The 20,059-nt window shown below is 41.2% G+C and overlaps 1 protein-coding gene across 4 annotated transcripts; it reads left to right on the top strand.

The window, feature by feature from the left end:
• The first annotated feature begins 850 nt into the window (after positions 1 to 850).
• On the top strand, positions 851 to 6,499 carry LOC139560423 (polymeric immunoglobulin receptor-like). 4 transcript variants are annotated; one of them, XM_071377200.1, is made up of 10 exons: positions 855 to 1,087; positions 1,516 to 1,601; positions 1,761 to 1,842; positions 2,555 to 2,854; positions 3,429 to 3,500; positions 3,758 to 3,901; positions 3,995 to 4,056; positions 4,199 to 4,279; positions 4,468 to 4,548; positions 4,693 to 6,499. In XM_071377200.1, exons 1-10 carry the CDS (start codon positions 1,030 to 1,032, stop codon positions 4,813 to 4,815), a joined length of 1,089 nt encoding a protein of 362 aa, XP_071233301.1. In that variant the 5' UTR covers positions 855 to 1,029; the 3' UTR covers positions 4,816 to 6,499. The 4 variants fall into 4 exon arrangements, 3 of the variants coding, with proteins under 3 accessions (XP_071233301.1, XP_071233282.1, XP_071233293.1); XM_071377181.1 differs by having other exon boundaries at positions 856 to 1,087; positions 1,516 to 1,842; XM_071377192.1 differs by lacking the exon at positions 3,429 to 3,500 and having other exon boundaries at positions 857 to 1,087; positions 1,516 to 1,842.
• The last annotated feature ends 13,560 nt before the right edge of the window (positions 6,500 to 20,059 follow it).

Genomic DNA, 20,059 nt, shown 5'->3' on the forward strand with positions numbered 1-20,059 from the left:
TCACACTCTCAAACACATAGATCCCCTGAACGCAGCTCACTTTCCAGCTCACACTCTCAAACACATAGATCCCCTGAACGCAGATCACTCTCCAGATCCCAATCACCTGAATTCTGATCACCTGTTCACACACCTGTATGTCATTTACACACACTATTTAGTTCAGTTCTTTGCACCCCACCATTGTGAGGTATTGTTTGTTTTGTTACACGTTTTAGTTGGAGCACTGTTTATTTCTGTATTAGTCCTCCTGTGTATTGTAGTTTTTGGCCATCCTCACTAATGACACCTTTTTGCCTATTCCCTGCCTGTACTTTTGCCTATCAGATTTCCTGTCGTCAACCTCTTGCCTGATCTCCCGGACTATGTTATTAGCCTTTTCCCTGCCTGTACTGTTACCTTTTTGGAGTCCCTGTGTATGACTTCTGCCTGTCCCCGGAACCTGCTTCCAGCCTCCCCCAGTGGTCATTTGCTAATAAACAACTGCTGCGCCCTGCGCTTGAAACCAGCACTCTGTCTCCCATCGTATTGATTACACAATGACGATAGAAATTCTCCCCAACCAGTATGCCTTTGTTGATTTTGGGGAATTATGCAATAGCTGCCTAATTTTTCTAATATACTGTATGTAGGGTCTATATTTGTTATCTAAAGATGCTGAGCAGTTTTCCATTTATGAAATGACAGATTGGCGGATTGATGGTCATTTTGTCATGGATAAGATTATCATGGTCAAAAGAACTATGATTCCATTCAAAAACTGACATCATTTTGAGAAGAGCTGACTATAAGGAAAGGAGAATGACTAGTTAGAGAAAAAGGAGAAGCAGAGAGGTATGTAACTGGATGTGGGCTGAGAGTCAGGACATACCATTCACAGACTCTACTTTTACTTCCAATGTCACACATGTAGACATATTGTCAGTCTACACTCACAGGGAAGAGGAGCGCCAAACTCAGTCCTTCTCTCAACACACACACACAGAACATACAGTTTCTGTCTTTCAACATCAGGAGACAGTCATCATCATGTGGATCTCTGTGTTTCTGATCAGCTCAATCCTTCACATTACTGCAGGAAATGAAGGTGAGTCCTACTGTCCTAACCTGTATGTGGTTATGGAGGTCATGGAGAACTCACTGTTACTGACAAAAAAAGAGTGTGTGGAAAAAATACTAATGCGTTCAGTATACAAAGTGTACACAATCACATTGTTGCTTGTTGCTCTTAGAGATTGATTATCAACAGTCATCCTTCTGCAGTTATTTTTCTGGTTCATAAACAATGTTTATGGCATATCTTTTTACTTGTGGTCAAATAAACCACTGATTCACTTTGGATAAAAGTGTCTGCTAAATGGCATGTATGGATTCTGTTGCAGATCTCTCAAATAATTGTTCATCGTTTCAGACTTAATTTTAGAAAGCACTGCCCATAATGGATTGTACTGTGTACATGCAGAATTGTAATAATACTCATAGTAATAAGAATTATGTTGCTCTGTGTTTCAACAGGCTGTACTCTGTCAGGCACTAACCATCTACTGCAGGAGATCACTGCATTCACAGGCCAGTCTGTTCTCCTGCCCTGCTCCTGTACTGTACGTCAGTTTGATACTCCCAGACTCACATGGACTAAATTAACTCTAAGTCAGGAGCCTGTGATATTAACCCAGAGTGATCTCTACATAGACAGAGTGAAGCTGTTTAATAGAAAATGTCCTGGGAACCTCTCTGTCCTCCTCTCACACCTCACTCAGGATGATCAGGGAGATTACAGATGTACAATCGAGGATAGAGAAAACTGGGACATAGCGAGGGACATCAGACTCTATGTTAAAGGTAAAATATTCATCTCAGGCTTAGACAGCTGTATATAGAAAGTATAACAGTATAAGGCAAACATCTGTACAAAACAATTCATGGTTTGGTCCATCAAATATATAAGCTATTTCAGATTACTATATGGCATTGATAATACTGAAGGCTAGCAGTAATACTGTTAGTAATGGGTAGTATTACGTGTTCATGTTAGCAGTTGTAGAGAGCCATCATCTAAAATTGATCAAGTAGGTTTCCCTCAACAAACTGCTCTGTTTTGTTGTGGAAAATTACATAATTATTCATGCTATCCCGTGTTTTACTGCTTAAAGAATAGTATCTTGTTATATGCTAGTGTTTTCTCTAACCTGATACAAACTTGTCTTGGTGTGACTTAGTCGTAAGACTGGTCTTACAGCTAAGAGACAATTGGTAGCCACCACATCATGTGAAATCCTGTGGGTTTACTATCTACAGAAAGTCACATGTATGGAACCTTGCAGAAAGGAGTACAATATAGTGTTTGTTGTTGTGAATGCAGTTAGACGTTTGAGCCCTCTGGCTATCAACCTTGTGCTATCTTAAGTTTACACAGACAACGAATTACCTTTTACACACTATCTGCTGACTGCCATGTATACAGAAAGGGTAGAAGTATGGTAGAAGTTGTAGAGAACTACCATCATCTAAAAAGTATAAAGTAAGTACCACACATTTCTACGTGTTTCAACAGGCTGCAGTTTGTCAGACTCTAACCAACTGGAGATAGTTCGATCCCCGGGCCAGTCTGTGCTCCTGCCCTGCTCCTGCAATGAACTCCAGGCTAAACCTCATGGACTGACATGGACTAAACTCCCCGCTATACCATTAACCAAGAGTGATCTCTACAGAGACAGAGTGGCGATGTTTAATACTGAGAGCTCTCCAGGGAACCTCTCTGTCCTTCTCTCATTCATCACTAAGGAGGATCAGGGGTGGTACAGGTGTACAATCAACAACCAAGACACTAGAGACATACATATCACTGTTAAAGGTAAGAGATCTGATAATGATCCATTTTATCAGAGAGCTTTCTCCATAAATAACTTGTCATAAGAACAGAATGGCCAAGAATGCGTACAGAGCAGCAGTTTGTAGAGTACCTGACAATTGAGTAGAATGTAGCAGCATGGTATGGTTATTATCACTAGTAGTAACTGTTAATACGTGAGTGTTGTCTGCACACTGAAAAACAAGCACTGCATTCACCATTTAAGTTGACTTTTTCATGCTCATATAAGAGGTGCATAACAAAATAAGTCTGGAAGGGGATAACGATGGGTATTCAAAACTCCTTGAACTCACATTCATAGCACATTCTCATTCATAATAACATAACACATATTCAACATCAATGTCAACACTGTTGAAGGCCTACCAACCGATATAGTGCAATTGAGTGAGTGGAATCGCTCTCTTTAAACACAACAAACACAGCCAAGATATATTAAAAAAGGAAACTAATTTGGGGCTCATGTTATCTTTAGTTGCATAGTATTGGCAGAGCCCTTTCTAACATGTGCCTCTGTTTGAGCTGACACTAGGCTAATGGTCCTCTCCCCTGTTAGAGACAGATGGAAAAAAACACCATCACCAAAGACCAGAGACTACAAAAGCACTACCAACAACTGCTTCTAATGGTCCGTTTATGCCCAATGAATATCATGAAATTATACTCAGAATATTTAAAGGAAATTATTCAAATGTCTCAAAATTACACACATCTGCGACTGGTTTCTATCAAATTGTCAGTACATTTTCTGTCTGACAGGTTCGAATAGATGACATTTGAACAAAAAACTACATCAGCATACAAGCTGACCACAGTATTCTGTTTTGCACTGAGCAAAGCTCTCTGTTATACTGTAGACTGACTAAACATGTCCATATCCTGTAGGAACAGACACAGTGAGGACTTCAGGAGAAGCTCCATCTGCATCCTCTCTGCAAAACAATACAATCCAATACGTCTTAATGGCTGTCCTACCAGTCATACTGATCATCGCTGGAATGGCTTTGTACATATACAAGAGAAACAAAAGTATGTATCCACAATTGCAACCACTAAAAAAAGCAATGTGGAATGTGGGATTGGTTCATTTTGTGTATTAAACTCGGTTTTTTTTTATCCCAGGAAAGAACACCACAGGGGATAATAGTAGTGGGAGCAAAACAGGAGGAGAGAATAATGATGAGGTTAATGAATCATTTAGAAGCTCTATCACAGTGAGAGTGATGGGAAATGAAGATGGAAAGAATACATCCCACTTATCATTGTGTTGTTATATGGTTAAGGGTTCAAAGTTACTGTATGTGTGCCTTATTTTCTGTCTCCTAGGATGATTCTACTGCAATGTATTCCACAGTTGCGGACAGAAACACTGGTTTAGGCAACAACACAACAGCACTCGGTGCACCAGTAAGAGAACGTTTGTGTTTGTGTGTTTGTTTGTTTGTTTGTTTTTTTAAGACTGTTCCTCGATTAAATCATGTCAAATTCAGTGGGAAAATGAAGGTCTCAAGAAAGATTACATCTCAATCCCTGTGCTATTTGTGTGCTGATGAATGTTGCAACTTCATTATACAGTATGTATCTTCCCTCTCTAGGATGATCCCAATGCAATGCATGCTACGGTTCAGCACAGAAACGCCAACCAAGAGGATACAACTACACCACTCAGTGCTCCAGTAAGAGAACGTTTAGTGTGTGTGTGTGGTAGTATAAGCGTTATATATAGTGTAAAATAGTGTGAATCTGTGCATCCCCAGATGTTAGCAGCATTGCCTGTGTCTTTGAATGTATCTTGTGTTTCTTATTGTCCCTTTATATAGGATGATCCCTCAGTGATATACTGCACCATCGTCCACATGACAGGAAAAGGGAAAGCAGCAGTGAGTCTGGAGAGCAGTGGAGAAATAGAGTACGCCAGTATCAAGACAGGCAGATCCTCCTAGAGCCACTATACAAGGCTCACAAGGCTCACAGCCGTATAATACAGAGAGATCTCATACAGTATTGTGCCCAGTATCATGAGGCTTTATCTGGCACACTTAACTGTAAATATATTTCACTCTCCAATAACACATGTTTAGTGGTTAGCTGGGCACAGGAAATCAGGGGCGGGGTTACCTAAGCTAACATATAGAATTGTTTTAAGATGGTCATACTATGTATCGTTTAGCTACTTGATATTCATTTTTTTTTTGTGAAGCAGAGACATGCAAAGTGCCTTAAATGGCTCGTGATTTACCTAGTTCCCTTTTTATATTGCTGTTTTATATTGCTTGTTTTGTAATAGAGACAGATGACTTTAGCAATTTTTTTGAAAAAGGGACATGTGATTTGATGTGTATAGAAACATCTTTCGCAATCACTATTGCAAGAGGTTTCATTGGTGGCTATTCAAACTGATATATCACCCATTTTAACATATGAATCTTATATTTCTGCCAAATAGCTGGTACACCTTGAAGAATTCATAATTCTTGAAGTTGACAACAAAAATGTAAAATGTTTGTATTTTTAAGCCTACGTTTTTTACAGCCAACCTTCTTTGTAAAAACAACCTATTGTCGAAACCAGTCAGTTAGCTACTTCCTCTTTGGTCTAACGGACAAATCACAAATTGTTGTATTCCTGAACAAGAAAAGCACTCTAGCAATGTCATCAACTGAAGCATACCCTTTTAAAGTGCACAACTAACAGGGAATGCCATGTTAAAGTGTGTATGTTTCTGTACAGACAGTATCGCCATTTGACAAAGTCAGATTTTCCAATGACTTACTTCAGCACACTCCCACAGACCACAAACAGATGGCCATCTACAGCATCTTTTGCAATATACAAATATACAGATATTTCAGGGTTTTTTAAATTGCTAAAAACCTGTTTTTGCTTTGTCATTATGGGATATTGTGTGTAGATTGATGAGGGGAAGAATTATTTAATCAATTTTAGAATAAGGCTGTAACGTAACAAAATGTGGAAAAAGTCAAGGGGTCTGAATACTTTCCGAATGCACTGATCAGATCTGTTTTTGATATGTCCTCATTCTCAGCACTAACATGTATGTGCCTTTTCCTTTTAAAGATGATAATATTTACATGCTGATGTAGTAGACGCTTTTATCCAAAGTGACTAACACGAAGTAAAGATATTTAGTAGCCTATATGTAGCCCATGTTTTTGCCTGTCTCTTAAACATTGTGTGGAATCTTTATTATTGGGTTATTATCCATAGCTACTAAGTTGTCTCATGTTACGGAGTACAAGAAATACAACAGGAAATGGCAAGATGGAACGCTAAATCCAACAGGGGATTATTGGTGAAGACCCACCAGAACAGACACAAGTCAAACACATTGAGGTGATTTGACCAATAAAATGAAAAGGAGAGGGTAGAACATTGAGAAGAGATTAGGATTAAACATATGGAGAAGAAGGGGGTTTGGTGGTAATAATGTGTTCCAGGCATTTGTTCTTGCTGAGCGTGGTGTGTGCTCCCACCTGCTGGAGATACATAGGTCTCCAATGCCATGCAGTAGGTACGCCAGTCCTTGCCCATGGCCAAGAAACCTACAGAGCAGAGCAATTATAGTAAAGTATTGCACTTCTAACCAATAAAGAACATTATTGCAAAGTTTGAGACAATTCTGTTTCAAGACATTTTTAAGATCTGTAGTGTTTTGAGGGAAACGTTTTGAGGGAAAGGTTTTGAGGGAAACGTTTACATACAGTAGTATGATTTGACATGTTTTCTTATCAAATCAAATTGTATTTGTCACATGCGCCGAATCCACAGGTGTAGACCTTACAGTGAAATGCTTACTTACAAGCCCTTATCCAACAATGCAGTTTCAAGAAAAAAAGTAAGAGATAGCATAACAAATAATTAGACAACATAGTAAATAGCAATAGCGGGGCTATATACAGGGGATGCCGGTACACAGTCAATGTGCCAATGTGCACGGGCACTGGTGTCGAGGTAATTATGTACATGTAGGTAGAGGTATTAAAGTGGCTATGCATAGATCATAACAGAGAGTAGCAGCAGCGTGGGGGGTGGGGGGGGGGGGGGGGGGGGTAGTCTATAACTAGGGTGGCTGGAGTCTTTGATAATTTTTAGGGACTTCCTCTGACACTGCCTGGTATGAAGGTCCTGGATGGCAGGAAGCTTGGCCCCGGTGATGTACTGGGCCGGTCGCACTACCCTCTGTAGTGCCTTGCGGTCGGAGGCCGAGCAGTTGCCATACCAGGCAGTGATGCAGCCCGTCAGGATGCTCTCGATGGTGCAGCTGTAAATCCTTTTGAGGATCTGAGGACCCATGCCAAATCAATTCAGTCTCCCGAGGGGGAATATGTTTTGTCGTGCCCTCTTCACGACTGTCTTGCTGTGCTTGGACCATGTTAGTTTGTTGGTGATGTGGACGCCAAGGAACTTGAAGCTCTTAACCTGCTCCACTACAGCCCGTCGATGAGAATGGGGGCGTGCTCGGTCTTAGTTTTCCGGTAGTCCACAATCAACTCATTTGTCTTGATCATGTTGAGGGAGAGGTTGTTGTCCTTGCACCACACGGTCAGGTCTCTGACCTCCTCCCTATAGGCTCTCTCATTGTTGTCGGTGATCAAGACTACCACTGTTGTGTCATCAGCAAACTTAATCATGGTGTTGGAGTCATGCCTGACCATGCAGTCATGAGTGAACAGGGAGTACAGGGGGGGACTGAGCATGCACCCCTGAGGGGCCCCCATGTTGAAGATCAGCGTGGCGGATGTGTTGTTATCTACCCTTACCACTTGGATGCGGCCCGTCAGGAAGTCCAGGATCCAGTTGCAGAGGGAGGTATTTAGTCCCAGGGTCCTTAGCTTAGTGATTAGCTTTGAGGGCACTATGGTGTTGAACGCTGAGCTGTAGTCAATGAATAGCATTCCCACATAGCCATTCCTTTTGTCCAGGTGGGAGAGGGCAGTGTGTAGTGCAATAGAGATTGCATCATATGTGGATCTGTTGGTGCGGTATGCAAATTTAAGTGAGTCTAGGGTTTCTGGGATAATGGTGTTGATGTTGCCTTTCAAAGCATTTCATGGCTACAGACGTGAGTGCTACAGATCGGTAGTCATTTAGGCAGGTTACCTTCGTGTTCTTGGGCACAGGGACTATGGTGGTCTGCTTGAAACATGTTTGTATAACAGACTCAGACAGGGAGAGGTTGAACATGTCAGTGAAGACACTTGCCAGTTGGTCAGCGCATGCTCGGAGTACAAGTCCTGGGAATCCGTCTGGCCCACCGGCCTTGTGAATGTTGACCTGTTTAAAGGTCTTACTCACATCGGCTGCGCAGAGCCTGATCACACAGTCGTCCGGAACAGCTGATGATCTCATGCATGTTTCAGTGTTACTTGCCTCGAAGCGAGCATAGAAGTTATTTAGCTCGTCTGGTAGGCTCGTGTCACTGGGCAGCTCTCGGCTGTGCTTCCCTTTGTAGTCTGTAATAGTCTGCAAGGCCTGCCACATCTGACGAGCGTCGGAGCCGGTGTAGTACGATTCGACCTTAGTCCTGTATGGACGCTTTGCCCGTTTGATGGTTCGTCGGAGGGCATAGCGGGATTTCTTATAAGCTTCCGGGTTACAGTCCCGCTCCTTGAAAGCGGCAGCTCTACCCTTTTGCTCAGTGCGAATGTTGCCTGTAATCCATGGCTTCTGGTTTTGGAATGTATGTACAGTCACTGTGGGGACGATGTCCTCGATGCACTTGTTGATAAAGCCAGTGACTGATGTGGTGTACTCCTCAAAGCCATCGGAAGAATCCCGAAACATATTCCAGTCTGTGCTAGCAAAACAGTCCTGTAGTTTAGCGTCTGCTTCATCTGACCACTTTTTTATAGACTGAGTCACTGGTGCTTCCTGCTTTAATTTCTGCTTGTAATCAGGAATCAGGAGGATAGAGTTATGGTCAGATTTGCCAAATGGAGGGCGAGGGAGAGCCTTGTACACTTCTCTGTGTGTGGAGTAAAAATGGTCTAGATTTTTTCCCCTCTGGTTGCACATTTAACATTCTGATTGAAATTAGGTTAAACTGATTTAAGTTTCCCTGCATTAAAGTCACCGGCCGCTAGGAGCGCCACTTCTGGATGAGCGTTTTCATGTTTGCTTATGGCGGAATACAGCTCATTGAGTGTGGTTTTAATGCCAGCTTCTGACTGTGGTGGTTTGTAGACATGAGATACTCTTCCTCAGGCGAGCAAAACTTTGAGACTTCCTTAGATATCGTGCACCAGCTGTTGTTTACATAAATGCATAGGCCCCCACCCCGTGTCTTACCAGATGCTGCTGTTCTGTCCTGTCGAAAGAGTGCTTAACCCGCCAGCTGTATGTTCTTAATGTCGTCGTTCAGCCACGACTCGGTGAAACATAAGATATTATAGTTTTTAATGTCCCATTGGAAGGATATACAGTGGGGAGAACAAGTATTTGATACACTGCTGATTTTGCAGGTTTTCCTACTTACAAAGCATGTAGAGGTCTGTAATTTTTATCATAGGTACACTTCAACTGTGAGAGACGGAATCTAAAACAAAAATCCAGAAAATCACATTGTATGAATTTTAAGTAATTCATTTGCATTTTATTGCATGACATAAGTATTTGATCACCTACCAACCAGTAAGAAATCCGGCTCTCACAGACCTGTTAGTTTTTCTTTAAGAAGCCCTCCTGTTCTCCACTCATTACCTGTATTAACTGCACCTGTTTGAACTCGTTACCTGTATAAAAGACACCTGTCCACACACTCAATCAAACAGACTCCAACCTCTCCACAATGGCCAAGACCAGAGAGCTGTGTAAGGACATCAGGCATAAAATTGTAGACCTGCACAAGGCTGGGATTTGCTACAGGACAATAGGCAAGCAGCTTGGTGAGAAGGCAACAACTGTTGGCGCAATTATTCGAAAATGGAAGAAGTTCAAGATGGCGGTCAATCTCCCTCGGTCTGGGGCTCCATGCAAGATCTCACCTCGTGGGGCATCAATGATCATGAGGAAGGTGAGGGATCAGCCCAGAACTACACGGCAGGACCTGGTCAATGACCTGAAGAGAGCTGGGACGACAGTCTCAAAGAAAACCATTAGTAACACACTACGCCGTCATGGATTAAAATCCTGCAGCGCACGCAAGGTCCCCCTGCTCAAGCCAGCGCATGTCCAGGCCCGTCTGAAGTTTGCCAATGACCATCTGGATGATCCAGAGGATGAATGGGAGAAGGTCATGTGGTCTGATGAGAAAGAAATAGAGCTTTTTGGTCTAAACTCCACTCGCCGTGTTTGGAGGAAGAAGAAGAACGAGTACAACCCCAAGAACACCATCCCAACTGTGAAGCATGGAGGTGGAAACATCATTCTTTGCGGATGCTTTTCCGCAAAGGGGACAGGACGACTGCACCGTATTGAGGGGAGGATGGATGGGGCCATGTATTGCGAGATCTTGGCCAACAACCTCCTTCCCTCAGTAAGAGCATTGAAGATGGGTCGTGGCTAGGTCTTCCAGCATGACAACGACCTGAAACACACAGCCAGGGCAACTAAGGAGTGGCTCCGTAAGAAGCATCTCAAGGTCCTGGAGTGCCCTAGCCAGTCTCCAGACCTGAACCCAATAGAAAATCTTTGGAGGGAGCTGAAAGTCCGTGTTGCCCAGCGACAGCCCCGAAACCTGAAGGATCTGGAGAAGGTCTGTATGGAGGAGTGGGCCAAAATCCCTGCTGCAGTGTGTGCAAACCTGGTCAAGAACTACAGGAAATGTATGATCTCTGTAATTGCAAACAAAGGTTTCTGTACCAAATATTAAGTTCTGCTTTATCAAATACTTATGTCATGCAATAAAATGCAAATTAATTACTTAAAATTCATACAATGTGATTTTCTGGATTTTGATAGGTACACTTCACAGTTGAAGTGTACCTATGATAAAAATTACAGACCTCTACATGCTTTGTAAGTAGGAAAACCTGCAAAATCGGCAGTGTTTCAAATACTTGTTCTCCCCACTGTACCTGCTTTCAGTTCGTCCTATTTATTTTCCAGCGATTGAATTTTAGCTAGCAGAACGGAAGGCAAGGGCAGATTAGCCGCTCTTCGCCTGATCCTCGCAAGGCATCCTGATTGTCACGCCCTGACCTTAGAGGGCCTTTTTATGTCTCTATTTTGGTTTGGTCAGGGTGTGATTTGGGTGGGCATTCTATGTTCTTTATTTCTGGCCGAGTGTGGTTCCCAATCAGAGGAAGCTGTCTATCGTTGTCTCTGATTGGGGATCATACTTAGGCAGCCCTTTCCCTCCTTCTGTGTGGGATCTTGTCTTTGTTTGTGTGCAGGTAGTTTGCACAACGAAGCTGTTCGGTCATTGTATTCTTTATTGCTTTGTCTTTTCTAAAGTTTCACTTCGTTAATAAATTATGTGGAACTCAAAGTACGCTGCGCCTTGGTCTCATCCTTCATCCGACGACACCCGTGACACTGATCTCTTTCCGCGAAACCTGCGTTTCCTTTTCCAGCGAATCACGGGGATCGGGGCCTGGTCGGGTGTCTGTAGTATATCCCTCGCGTCCGACTCATTGAAGAACTCCTCATCCAATTTGAGGTGAGTAATCCCAGTTCTGATGTCCAGAAGCTCTTTTCGGTCATAAGAGACGTTAGCAGCAACATTATGTACAAAACAAGTTATGAACAACGTGAAAAGACAAACAAAATAGCATGGTTGGTTAAGAGCCGATAAGACGGCAGCCCTACCCTTCGGCGCCATCTTCCTCAACACATAGCAATCAATAATATAGATTAATATGGTCAAAATAGGCTCTAGGTAAGTGAAATATTTGTATTAAAAATACATACCAAGTTGTTTCAGAACTTTGGTTGGTGCATTTAACTGAGGCTTGGCTGGTAGAGGAGGAAACTAGAGGGAGAAGAAGTCACATTAGTTTTTATTGAGGCTTGCATTATTTAACTTTATTCCCTTTTACTTTATTTGAAAACAATTTATCAGATTGAAGCTTTATATAGGTTTGTTTGTTAGGGTCAGTGTCCATAATGAGACAGGTTTAGGTAGGAAGAGATGGGATACTAACGATAACACCCAGTATCCCAGGCACCTCCATCTGAGAGAACAGACACTGCTGCATAGCCCTCGTGAGTCCTGGCCACACGGTTCTCCCCACTGTCTGACAACTGGGACACACAGAGACAGGGAGACAGATAGAGAGACAGACAGCGAGAGAGAGAGACAGAGAGAGAGAGAGAGACAGAGAGAGAGAGAGAGACAGAGAGCGATAGATAGAGAGACCCCCCCCCCCAATATGGATGTGAAGTTTTTCTTGATTCGTCAGGGATCCTTGTATTTTTGTGTTTTGTATTTGACAATACATTTAGCCTATCTGTGCTTCCCCTCAACACTAATTCTAATGTTAACTGCCTTTTTCAAATTACCCCCCCACACTTTTTCTTCACTCCAAAAACACTCATCTGCTCAGACCCGTATGCTTGCACTCCAATCCCAAGTGTCTGCATTTTTGTTTGCCACTTGGCCTTAAATTGTACCAATTTGTTTTTCTCGGTCGCCCATGCCATTTCAATATTTCAATTATTAATCCTTCGATTTTTATATTGTGTCAATGATGGCGGATTGATTGACTTCCACGTTTTTAGTATACATTTTTTCAAGATCAGTGATGAGAAGAGAATCGTCCAGACCATTGGGTATCTCACTACACCACCATATGCCATATCTTGAAATATGCAGATTAAAAGTAAGTTTACATTGTAATACTTCTGACAGCAAACTTTATAGCTCTGCCCACAGCTTCCGGACTTTATAGCATTCCCAGAAAGCATGGATTATTGAGTCATTATGAGTTTTGTATAATTTGTCAAATTTTGTCTCTTGTATAATACATTCGTTTATACTGGATTAAGTACATTTTGTTAACTGTAATTGTGTTTGTTATGCTCCAACTTTCCCTCCATCTTGTGCCAACATCACTTATTTGTAAATCTTGGTTTCAATAGTTTATTTTTTTTCTAAGAGATTGTCAGTTTGAAATGCTCTCTGCATGGTTTTGTATATCTTCCCTATCATATGAACATCCTTTCTGACTCAGATAAGATTCCCTCAAGGTTGTTCTGATGTCCAAAAGACTTCAAATCGGAATTCTGTGATATGTAACTTTTAAGTTGCATGTATTTGAAACTATCTACATTGGTCAGTCCAAAATTACTTTTTAATTCTGTTGTGGAAATACATGTATTTCCTGTTACCAAGTCATTTACGGTATAAATGCCTCCAGTTTTCCATGTGGAGCAATTTATTGATGAATTCTGAAAAGCTATCCAAGGACTGTTCCATAAGGTTGTGGTTTTAGGGAGTGATATTTTCTTCCATATTGTTATAGTAGTGTACTTAACTATGAAGTTGTTAATGTTCTTAGCTATATCTTTTGAAAATAGACACGTAAAAAGATTCTGGGGATGAGTGTGCGCATCTTCAATATGTCCCCATTGTTCCTCTTTAGTGCATTTAACTATATGTCGCAAGTAAAAGCCTTGGGTAGCGAGTTGATACAATTCCAAGTCTAGAAGGTTAAAACCACCCTCAGACTTAAGAAGATGTAAAACTTTCCTTTTTATTCTATGAATTTTATTTGCCCATATAAAGTCTGTGATGACCGAGTATACTTTTTTAAAGAATGTCTTTGGTGAAGTAATTGGTATTACCAAACATAAACACGAAAACTTTGTCAGCCATGTCATTCTAAGAGGTTTATTTTAAATGTAAGATTTATGGGATGATTATTCCATTTAATTAGATCTGCTTTCATATTGTTGAGTAATGGAATAAAGTTATCTTTATATAATTTGAACAAAAATATAAACGCAACATGTGAAGTGTTGGTCCCATGTTTCATGAGCTGAAACAAAAGATCTCCGAAATGTTCCATATGCACAAAGAGCTTATTTCTCTCAAATTGTGTGCACACATTTGTTTACATCCCTATTAGTGAGAATTTTTCCTTTGTCAAGAGAATCCATCCACCTTACAGGTGTGGCATACAAAGAAGCTGATTAAACAGCATGATCATTACACATGCACCTTGTGCTGCGGACAATAAAAGGCCACTAAAATGTGTAGTTTTGTCACACAACACAATGCCACAGATGTCTCAAGTTTTGATGGAGTGTGCAATTGGCATGCTGACTGCAGGAATGTCCACCAGAGCTGTTGCCAGAAAATGTCATGTTATTTTCTCTACCATAAGCTGCATCCAACGTTGTTTAAAAGAATTTGGCAGTGCGTCCAACCGGCCTCATAACAGCAGACCATGTGTAACCACGCCAGCCCAGGACCTCTACATCCGGCTTCTTCACCTGCAAGACCAGCCACCCAGACATCTGATGAAACTGAGGAGTATTTCTGTCTGGTAAAAAGCACTTTTGTGGGTAAAAACCCATTCTGATTGGCTGGGTCTGGCTACCCAGTGGGTGGGCATATGCCCTACCAGGCCCACCCATGGCTGCGCCCCTGCCCAGTCATGTGAAATCTATAGATTAGGGCCTAATGAATTTATTTCAATTGACTGATTTCCTTATATGAACTGTAACTCAGTAAAATCTTTGAAATTGTTGCATGTTGAGTTTATATTTTTGTTCAGAATATATCACTTATTAAGACAAATATTTTTAGCAAAGGGGGCATTGCATTTTCAGCATGGTCAGGAATATCAGCAGATCACCTGCAAATAAGTTTAGTTTATATTCATGTTTACCAATACTGATACCTGTACATTTTGGGTCCTGTCTAATTCTTTCTGCAAGCGGTTCTATTGCCAGTGCAAACAGGAGGGGGGAGAGGGGACATCCCTGTCTTGTGCCTCTTTCTAATGCAATTTCATCAGATAATGTATTATTCGTATATATTTTTGCTTAGGAAACTTATACAATATTTTTATTAAATGTTTTATTTCAGCTGGAAAGTTGAAAGCTTCCAAAGTTTTGAATAGAAAAGGCCATTCAAGACAATCAAAAGCCTTTTCAGCATCAACAGCCTTATTGATCAATCTATATCTTGTTTTTTTGCGTATTGTATTAAACTGAAACATGTTATTGTATTTGTTTGTAAATGTCTATTTTTAATAAACCCTGTTTGACTGATATGTACATGTCTGGTAAGACTTTTGCCATTCTATTGCTTATAAGCTTTGATATTAATTTATTAAACACATGGGTTTATAATCAGCAGGGGACTCTCCAGATTTCCCTGGTTTTAATATAACTGAAATAACTGTTTGATAAATGGAACTAGGAGGTACTGAATTGAGTGACGTGTGTTGTCATTTGTACTTTGTCCCAAATTCTATGGGAAAGCCATCCATTCCTGATGCCTTTCTCCGTGCGAATGTTTTAACAGTATCTAATATTAATTATTGGGTGATCTCTGTTTTTAATGATTATGTTTTGTCTCCTGATAGTTGCTTCATTGATGTTGAGTCTAAGAAGGCTATAGGATCCGTCCAACGGCTGTTTAAATCTGATTTACATTTTCATAGAAACTTTTAAGATTGTCAATAATCGCATTGTTATTTCTAATTACCGCTTTTGTAACTTTTAAAATTATAACTGTCTCTGATTGAGAACCATACTTAGGTAGCCCTTTTTCCCACCTGTCTTGGTGGGAGGTTAACTTTGTTTGTGGCACATAGCCCTTTAGCTTCACGGTTGTTTTGGATTGTTTATTGTTTTTGTCGGCGTCATATAAATAAAGGAATATGTACGCTCACCACGCTGCGCTTTGGTCTACTTCTGTTAGCGGCCGTGACAGTTTTGCTGTCTATCTCGGTCTGTCTGCCTGACTGCCATATGGCTGAACCATTGTAATTGCTAGGCTAAGTCTAACTTATTGAAGCCCTTAGGTCAGTGGTGTCAAACCCATTCCATGTAGGGCTGCAGGTTTTTGTTTTTTCCTTTCAATTTAGCCTTAGACAACCAGGTGTGGATAGTTCCTTACTATTTAGTGATCTTAACACATCGATCAAGTACAAGGGAGTAGCAAAAACCCACAGCCACTCGGCCCTTGATGGAATGAGATTGACACCTGTGCCTTAGGTAATGGTTAATCATGATTTGTCTCTGTCTTTAAGGTTCATGAAACGTCAATGACCGGATGCATGGCCTCTACAGCAGTGCTTGGCCATCCACTCAGTTACCAGTACACCTATTATGCCACATTCCAGGGAAAGGAGAGAGCAGAACTACCCCTCCTTAAATCCATACTCATTGACAGTAAGTTTTGTGTGCAATTTTTTTTTCTTCATTTGTTTGATACTCTGATCTTCAATGTGTATTGATTCCTAGCTTTGTGCTAGCTATGCTGATGATCACTAATGTTTTTTTCTCTGCATCAGGTCTCACTGAGACTGGATTCCCCAAGAGATATGCTATTCAGATGCCCATGATAGCATGATCTTACACTCCTAGAAAAAAAGGTGCTATCTAGAACCTAAAAGGATTCATTGGCTGTCCCCATAGGAGAACACTTTGAAGAACACTTTTTGGTTCCAGATAGTCCTTTCCACAGAGGTTTCTACCTGGAACCAAAAAGGGTTCTCCTATGGGGACAGCTGAAGAACCCTTTTTCGGGTGCAAAATCTTTGTGTCCTGATTCAACAGACACCTCCCTTGGTGAGTCATGTAAAGTTTCTCTCTGGCTCATTCTACCTCTCGCTCACTCAAACATGTGCGCAGTTGCAGAGAAGAGATTTGCCAATTACACCCAATTCTAACAATGTTTGTTGCAGGAAAGAAATGAGACAGAACTTTTGAAAAATATAATATCTTATTGTCTCCTTATTGCCTCTACACATACTTATATTTTTGCATATACCTTTCTTTTTTTAAGACTGCCAAGCTGTCTTCAGTTGGGGGAACATCTGTCCGTGACAATGTCCTCAGGATTATGGAGCAGTGTGAATATTACAACATGTATTAGGATTAAGCAAAACTTTACCATTGAGATTAAATTGTCATTATCCAACTACTGTCTCATTTTGATATCCTCTTTCTTAAAATGTTTCAGATTGATGACCAATGAATTAATGTCCCACTTCAATTTGAATGGACAGAGGAGCAAACATGCCTTTGCTACCACTTGTGTGTGCTCCATTGTCATTGGTAAGTAAATGTGAGCAGTTGAGACATTTGACATAGACAATGAGAGTTTTACTAGTTTTGACTGTAAAATATATTTTTACTGTTCTGTCATGTCCTGCATGCCCACATTATGCCAATCGTTAATTTATTTTCTTCTCTTTTTATGCTTACTGTAAGACATCTAAGCTACAACCGCCACAAACTTCTTCAAGTACTATGGAAATACTTTTAGCCAGCTGAGTCTACAAAGTTTATTTAGGAAGGTCCTTTTGTAGTTCTTTTAAAATCGCAACTTGACAAAGTTGTAATGTGCTGATTCTCTTCACTGCAGATCTGACCCATCACGCCAGTGTTTCCCAACCCTGGTTCTCGAGTACCCCCTACAGTACAATTTTTTATTGTAAGCCTGGACAAGCACACCTGATTAAACTTGTCATCAAGCCTTCAATGAGTTGAACAAGGTGTGCTTGTCAAGGGCTAAAACTAAATGTGTATTGTTGGGGTATTCGAGGACCATAAAGGCCTGATTGGTGGAGTGCTGCAGAGATGGTTGTCCTTCTGGAAGGTCCTTCCATCTCCACAGAGGAACTCTAGAGCTCTGTCAGAGTGACCATCGGGTTCTTGGTCACCTTCCTGACCAAGGCCCTTCTCCCCCGATTGCTCAGTTTGGCCGGGCGGCCAGCTCTAGGAAGACTCTTGGTGGTTCCAAACTTCTTCCATTTAAGAATAATGGAGACCACTGTGTTCTTGGGGACCTTCAATGATGCAGAAATGATTTTGTTTCCCTTGCCCAGATCTGTTCCTTGACACAATCCTGTCTCTGAGCTCAACGGACAATTCCTTCGACCTCATGGCCTGGTTGTGCTGTGACATGCACTGTCAACTGTGGGACCTTATATAGATACAGTTGAAGTCGGAAGTTTACATACACTTAGGTTGGAGTCATTAAAACTCGTTTTTCAGCCACTCCACAAATTTCTTGTTAACAAACTATAGTTTTGGCAAGTCGGTTAGGACATCTACTTTGTGCATGACACAAGTCATTTTTCCAACAATTGTTTATGGACAGATTATTTCACTTATAATTCACTGTATCACAATTCCAGTGTGTCAGATATTTACATACACTAAGTTAACTGTGCCTTTAAACCGCTTGGAAAATTCCAGAAAATTATAAAATGGCTTTAGAAGCTTCTGATAGGCTAATTGACGTCAATTGGAGGTGTACCTGTGGATGTATTTCAAGGCCTACCTTCAAACTCAGTGCCTCTTTGCTTGACATCATGGGAAAATCAAAAGAAATCAGCCAAGACCTCAGAAAAGAAATTGGAGACCTCCACAAGTCTGGTTCATCCATGGGAGCAATTTCCAAATGCCTGAAGGTACCACGTTCATCTGTACAAACAATAGTACGCAAGTATAAACACCATGGGACCCAGCCGTCATATCGCTCAGGAAGGAGACCCGTTCTGTCTCCTAGAGATGAACGTACTTTGGTGCGAAAAGTGCAAATCAATCCCAGAACAATAGCAAAAGACCTTGTGAAGATGCTGGAGGAAACAGGTACAAAATTATCTATATCCACAGTAAAACGAGTCCAGTATCGACATAACCTGAAAGGCCACTCAGCAAGGAAAAAGCCACTGGAGGAAAAAGGGGGATGCTTGCAAGCCAAAGAACACCATCCCAACCGGGAAGCACGTGGGTGGCAGCATCATGTTGTGGGGGTGCTTTGCTGCAGGAGGGACTGGTGCACTTCACAAAATAGATGGCTTCATAAGGGAGAACATTTATGTGGATATATTGAAGCAAAATCTCAAGACATCAGTGAGGAAGTTAAAGCTTGGTCGCACATGGGTCTTCCAAATGGACAATAACCCCAAGCATACTTCCAAAGTTGTGGCAAAATGGCTTAAAGACAACAAAGTCAAGGTATTGGAATGGCCATAACAAAGCCCTGACCTCAATCCCATAGAAAATTTGTGGGCAGAACTGAAAAAGCGTGTGCGAGCAAGGAGGCCGACAAACCTGACTCAGTTACACCAGCTCTGTGAGGAGGAATGGGCCAAAATTCACCCAACCTATTGTGGGAAGCTTGTGGAAGGCAAACCGAAACGTTTGACCCAAGTTAAACAATTTAAAGGCAATGCTACCAAATACTAATTGAGTGTATATAAACTTCTAACCCACTGGGAATGTGATGAAAGAAATAAAAGCTGAAATAAATCACTCTCTCTACTATTATTCTGACCTTTCACATTCTTAAAATAAAGTGGTGATCCTAACTGACCTAAGACAGGGAACTTTTACTAGGATTAAATGTCAGGAATTGTGAAACTGAGTTAAATGTATTTGGCTAAGGTGTATGTAAACTTCCGACTTCAACTGTACATGTACTTGTATGTATATGTATGCATGTTTATATATACAGTGGGGCAAAAAAGTATTTAGTCAGCCACCAATTGTGCAAGTTCTCCCACTTAAAAAGATGAGAGAGGCCTGTAATTTTCATCATAGGTACACTTCAACTATGACAGACAAAATGAGAAAAACAAATCCAGAAAATCACATTGTAGGATTTTTAATGAATTTATTTGCAAATTATGGTGGAAAATAAGTATTTGGTCAATAACAAAAGTTTATCTCAATACTTTGTTATATACCCTTTGTTGGCAATGACAGAGGTCAAATGTTTTCTGTAAGTCTTCACAAGGTTTTCACACACTGTTGCTTGTATTTTGGCCCATTCCTCCATGCAGATCTCCTCTAGAGCAATGATGTTTTGGGGCTGTTGCTGGGCAACACGGACTTTCAACTCCCTCCAAAGATTTTCTATGGGGTTTATATCTGGAGACTGGCTAGGCCACTCCAGGACCTTGAAATGCTTCTTACGAAGCCACTCCTTCGTTGCCCGGGCGGTGTGTTTGGGATCATTGTCATGCTGAAAGACCCAGCCACGTTTCATCTTCAATGCCCTTGCTGATGGTAGGCTTTGTTACTTTGGTCCCAACT

Source organism: Salvelinus alpinus, chromosome 2 (genome assembly GCF_045679555.1).
Source record: "Salvelinus alpinus chromosome 2, SLU_Salpinus.1, whole genome shotgun sequence".
Taxonomy (NCBI): domain Eukaryota; kingdom Metazoa; phylum Chordata; class Actinopteri; order Salmoniformes; family Salmonidae; genus Salvelinus; species Salvelinus alpinus.

Bases quoted from the DNA above. Each gene is read 5' to 3' on its own strand.
- LOC139560423 (XM_071377181.1), top strand. From the start codon at position 1,030: ATGTGGATCTCTGTGTTTCTGATCAGCTCAATCCTTCACATTACTGCA. The intron at 1,088-1,515 runs GTGAGTCCTACT...GTGTTTCAACAG, and splicing joins CATTACTGCAGGAAATGAAG to GCTGTACTCTGTCAGGCACT. The intron at 3,501-3,757 runs GTCCGTTTATGC...CATATCCTGTAG, and splicing joins ACCAACAACTGCTTCTAATG to GAACAGACACAGTGAGGACT.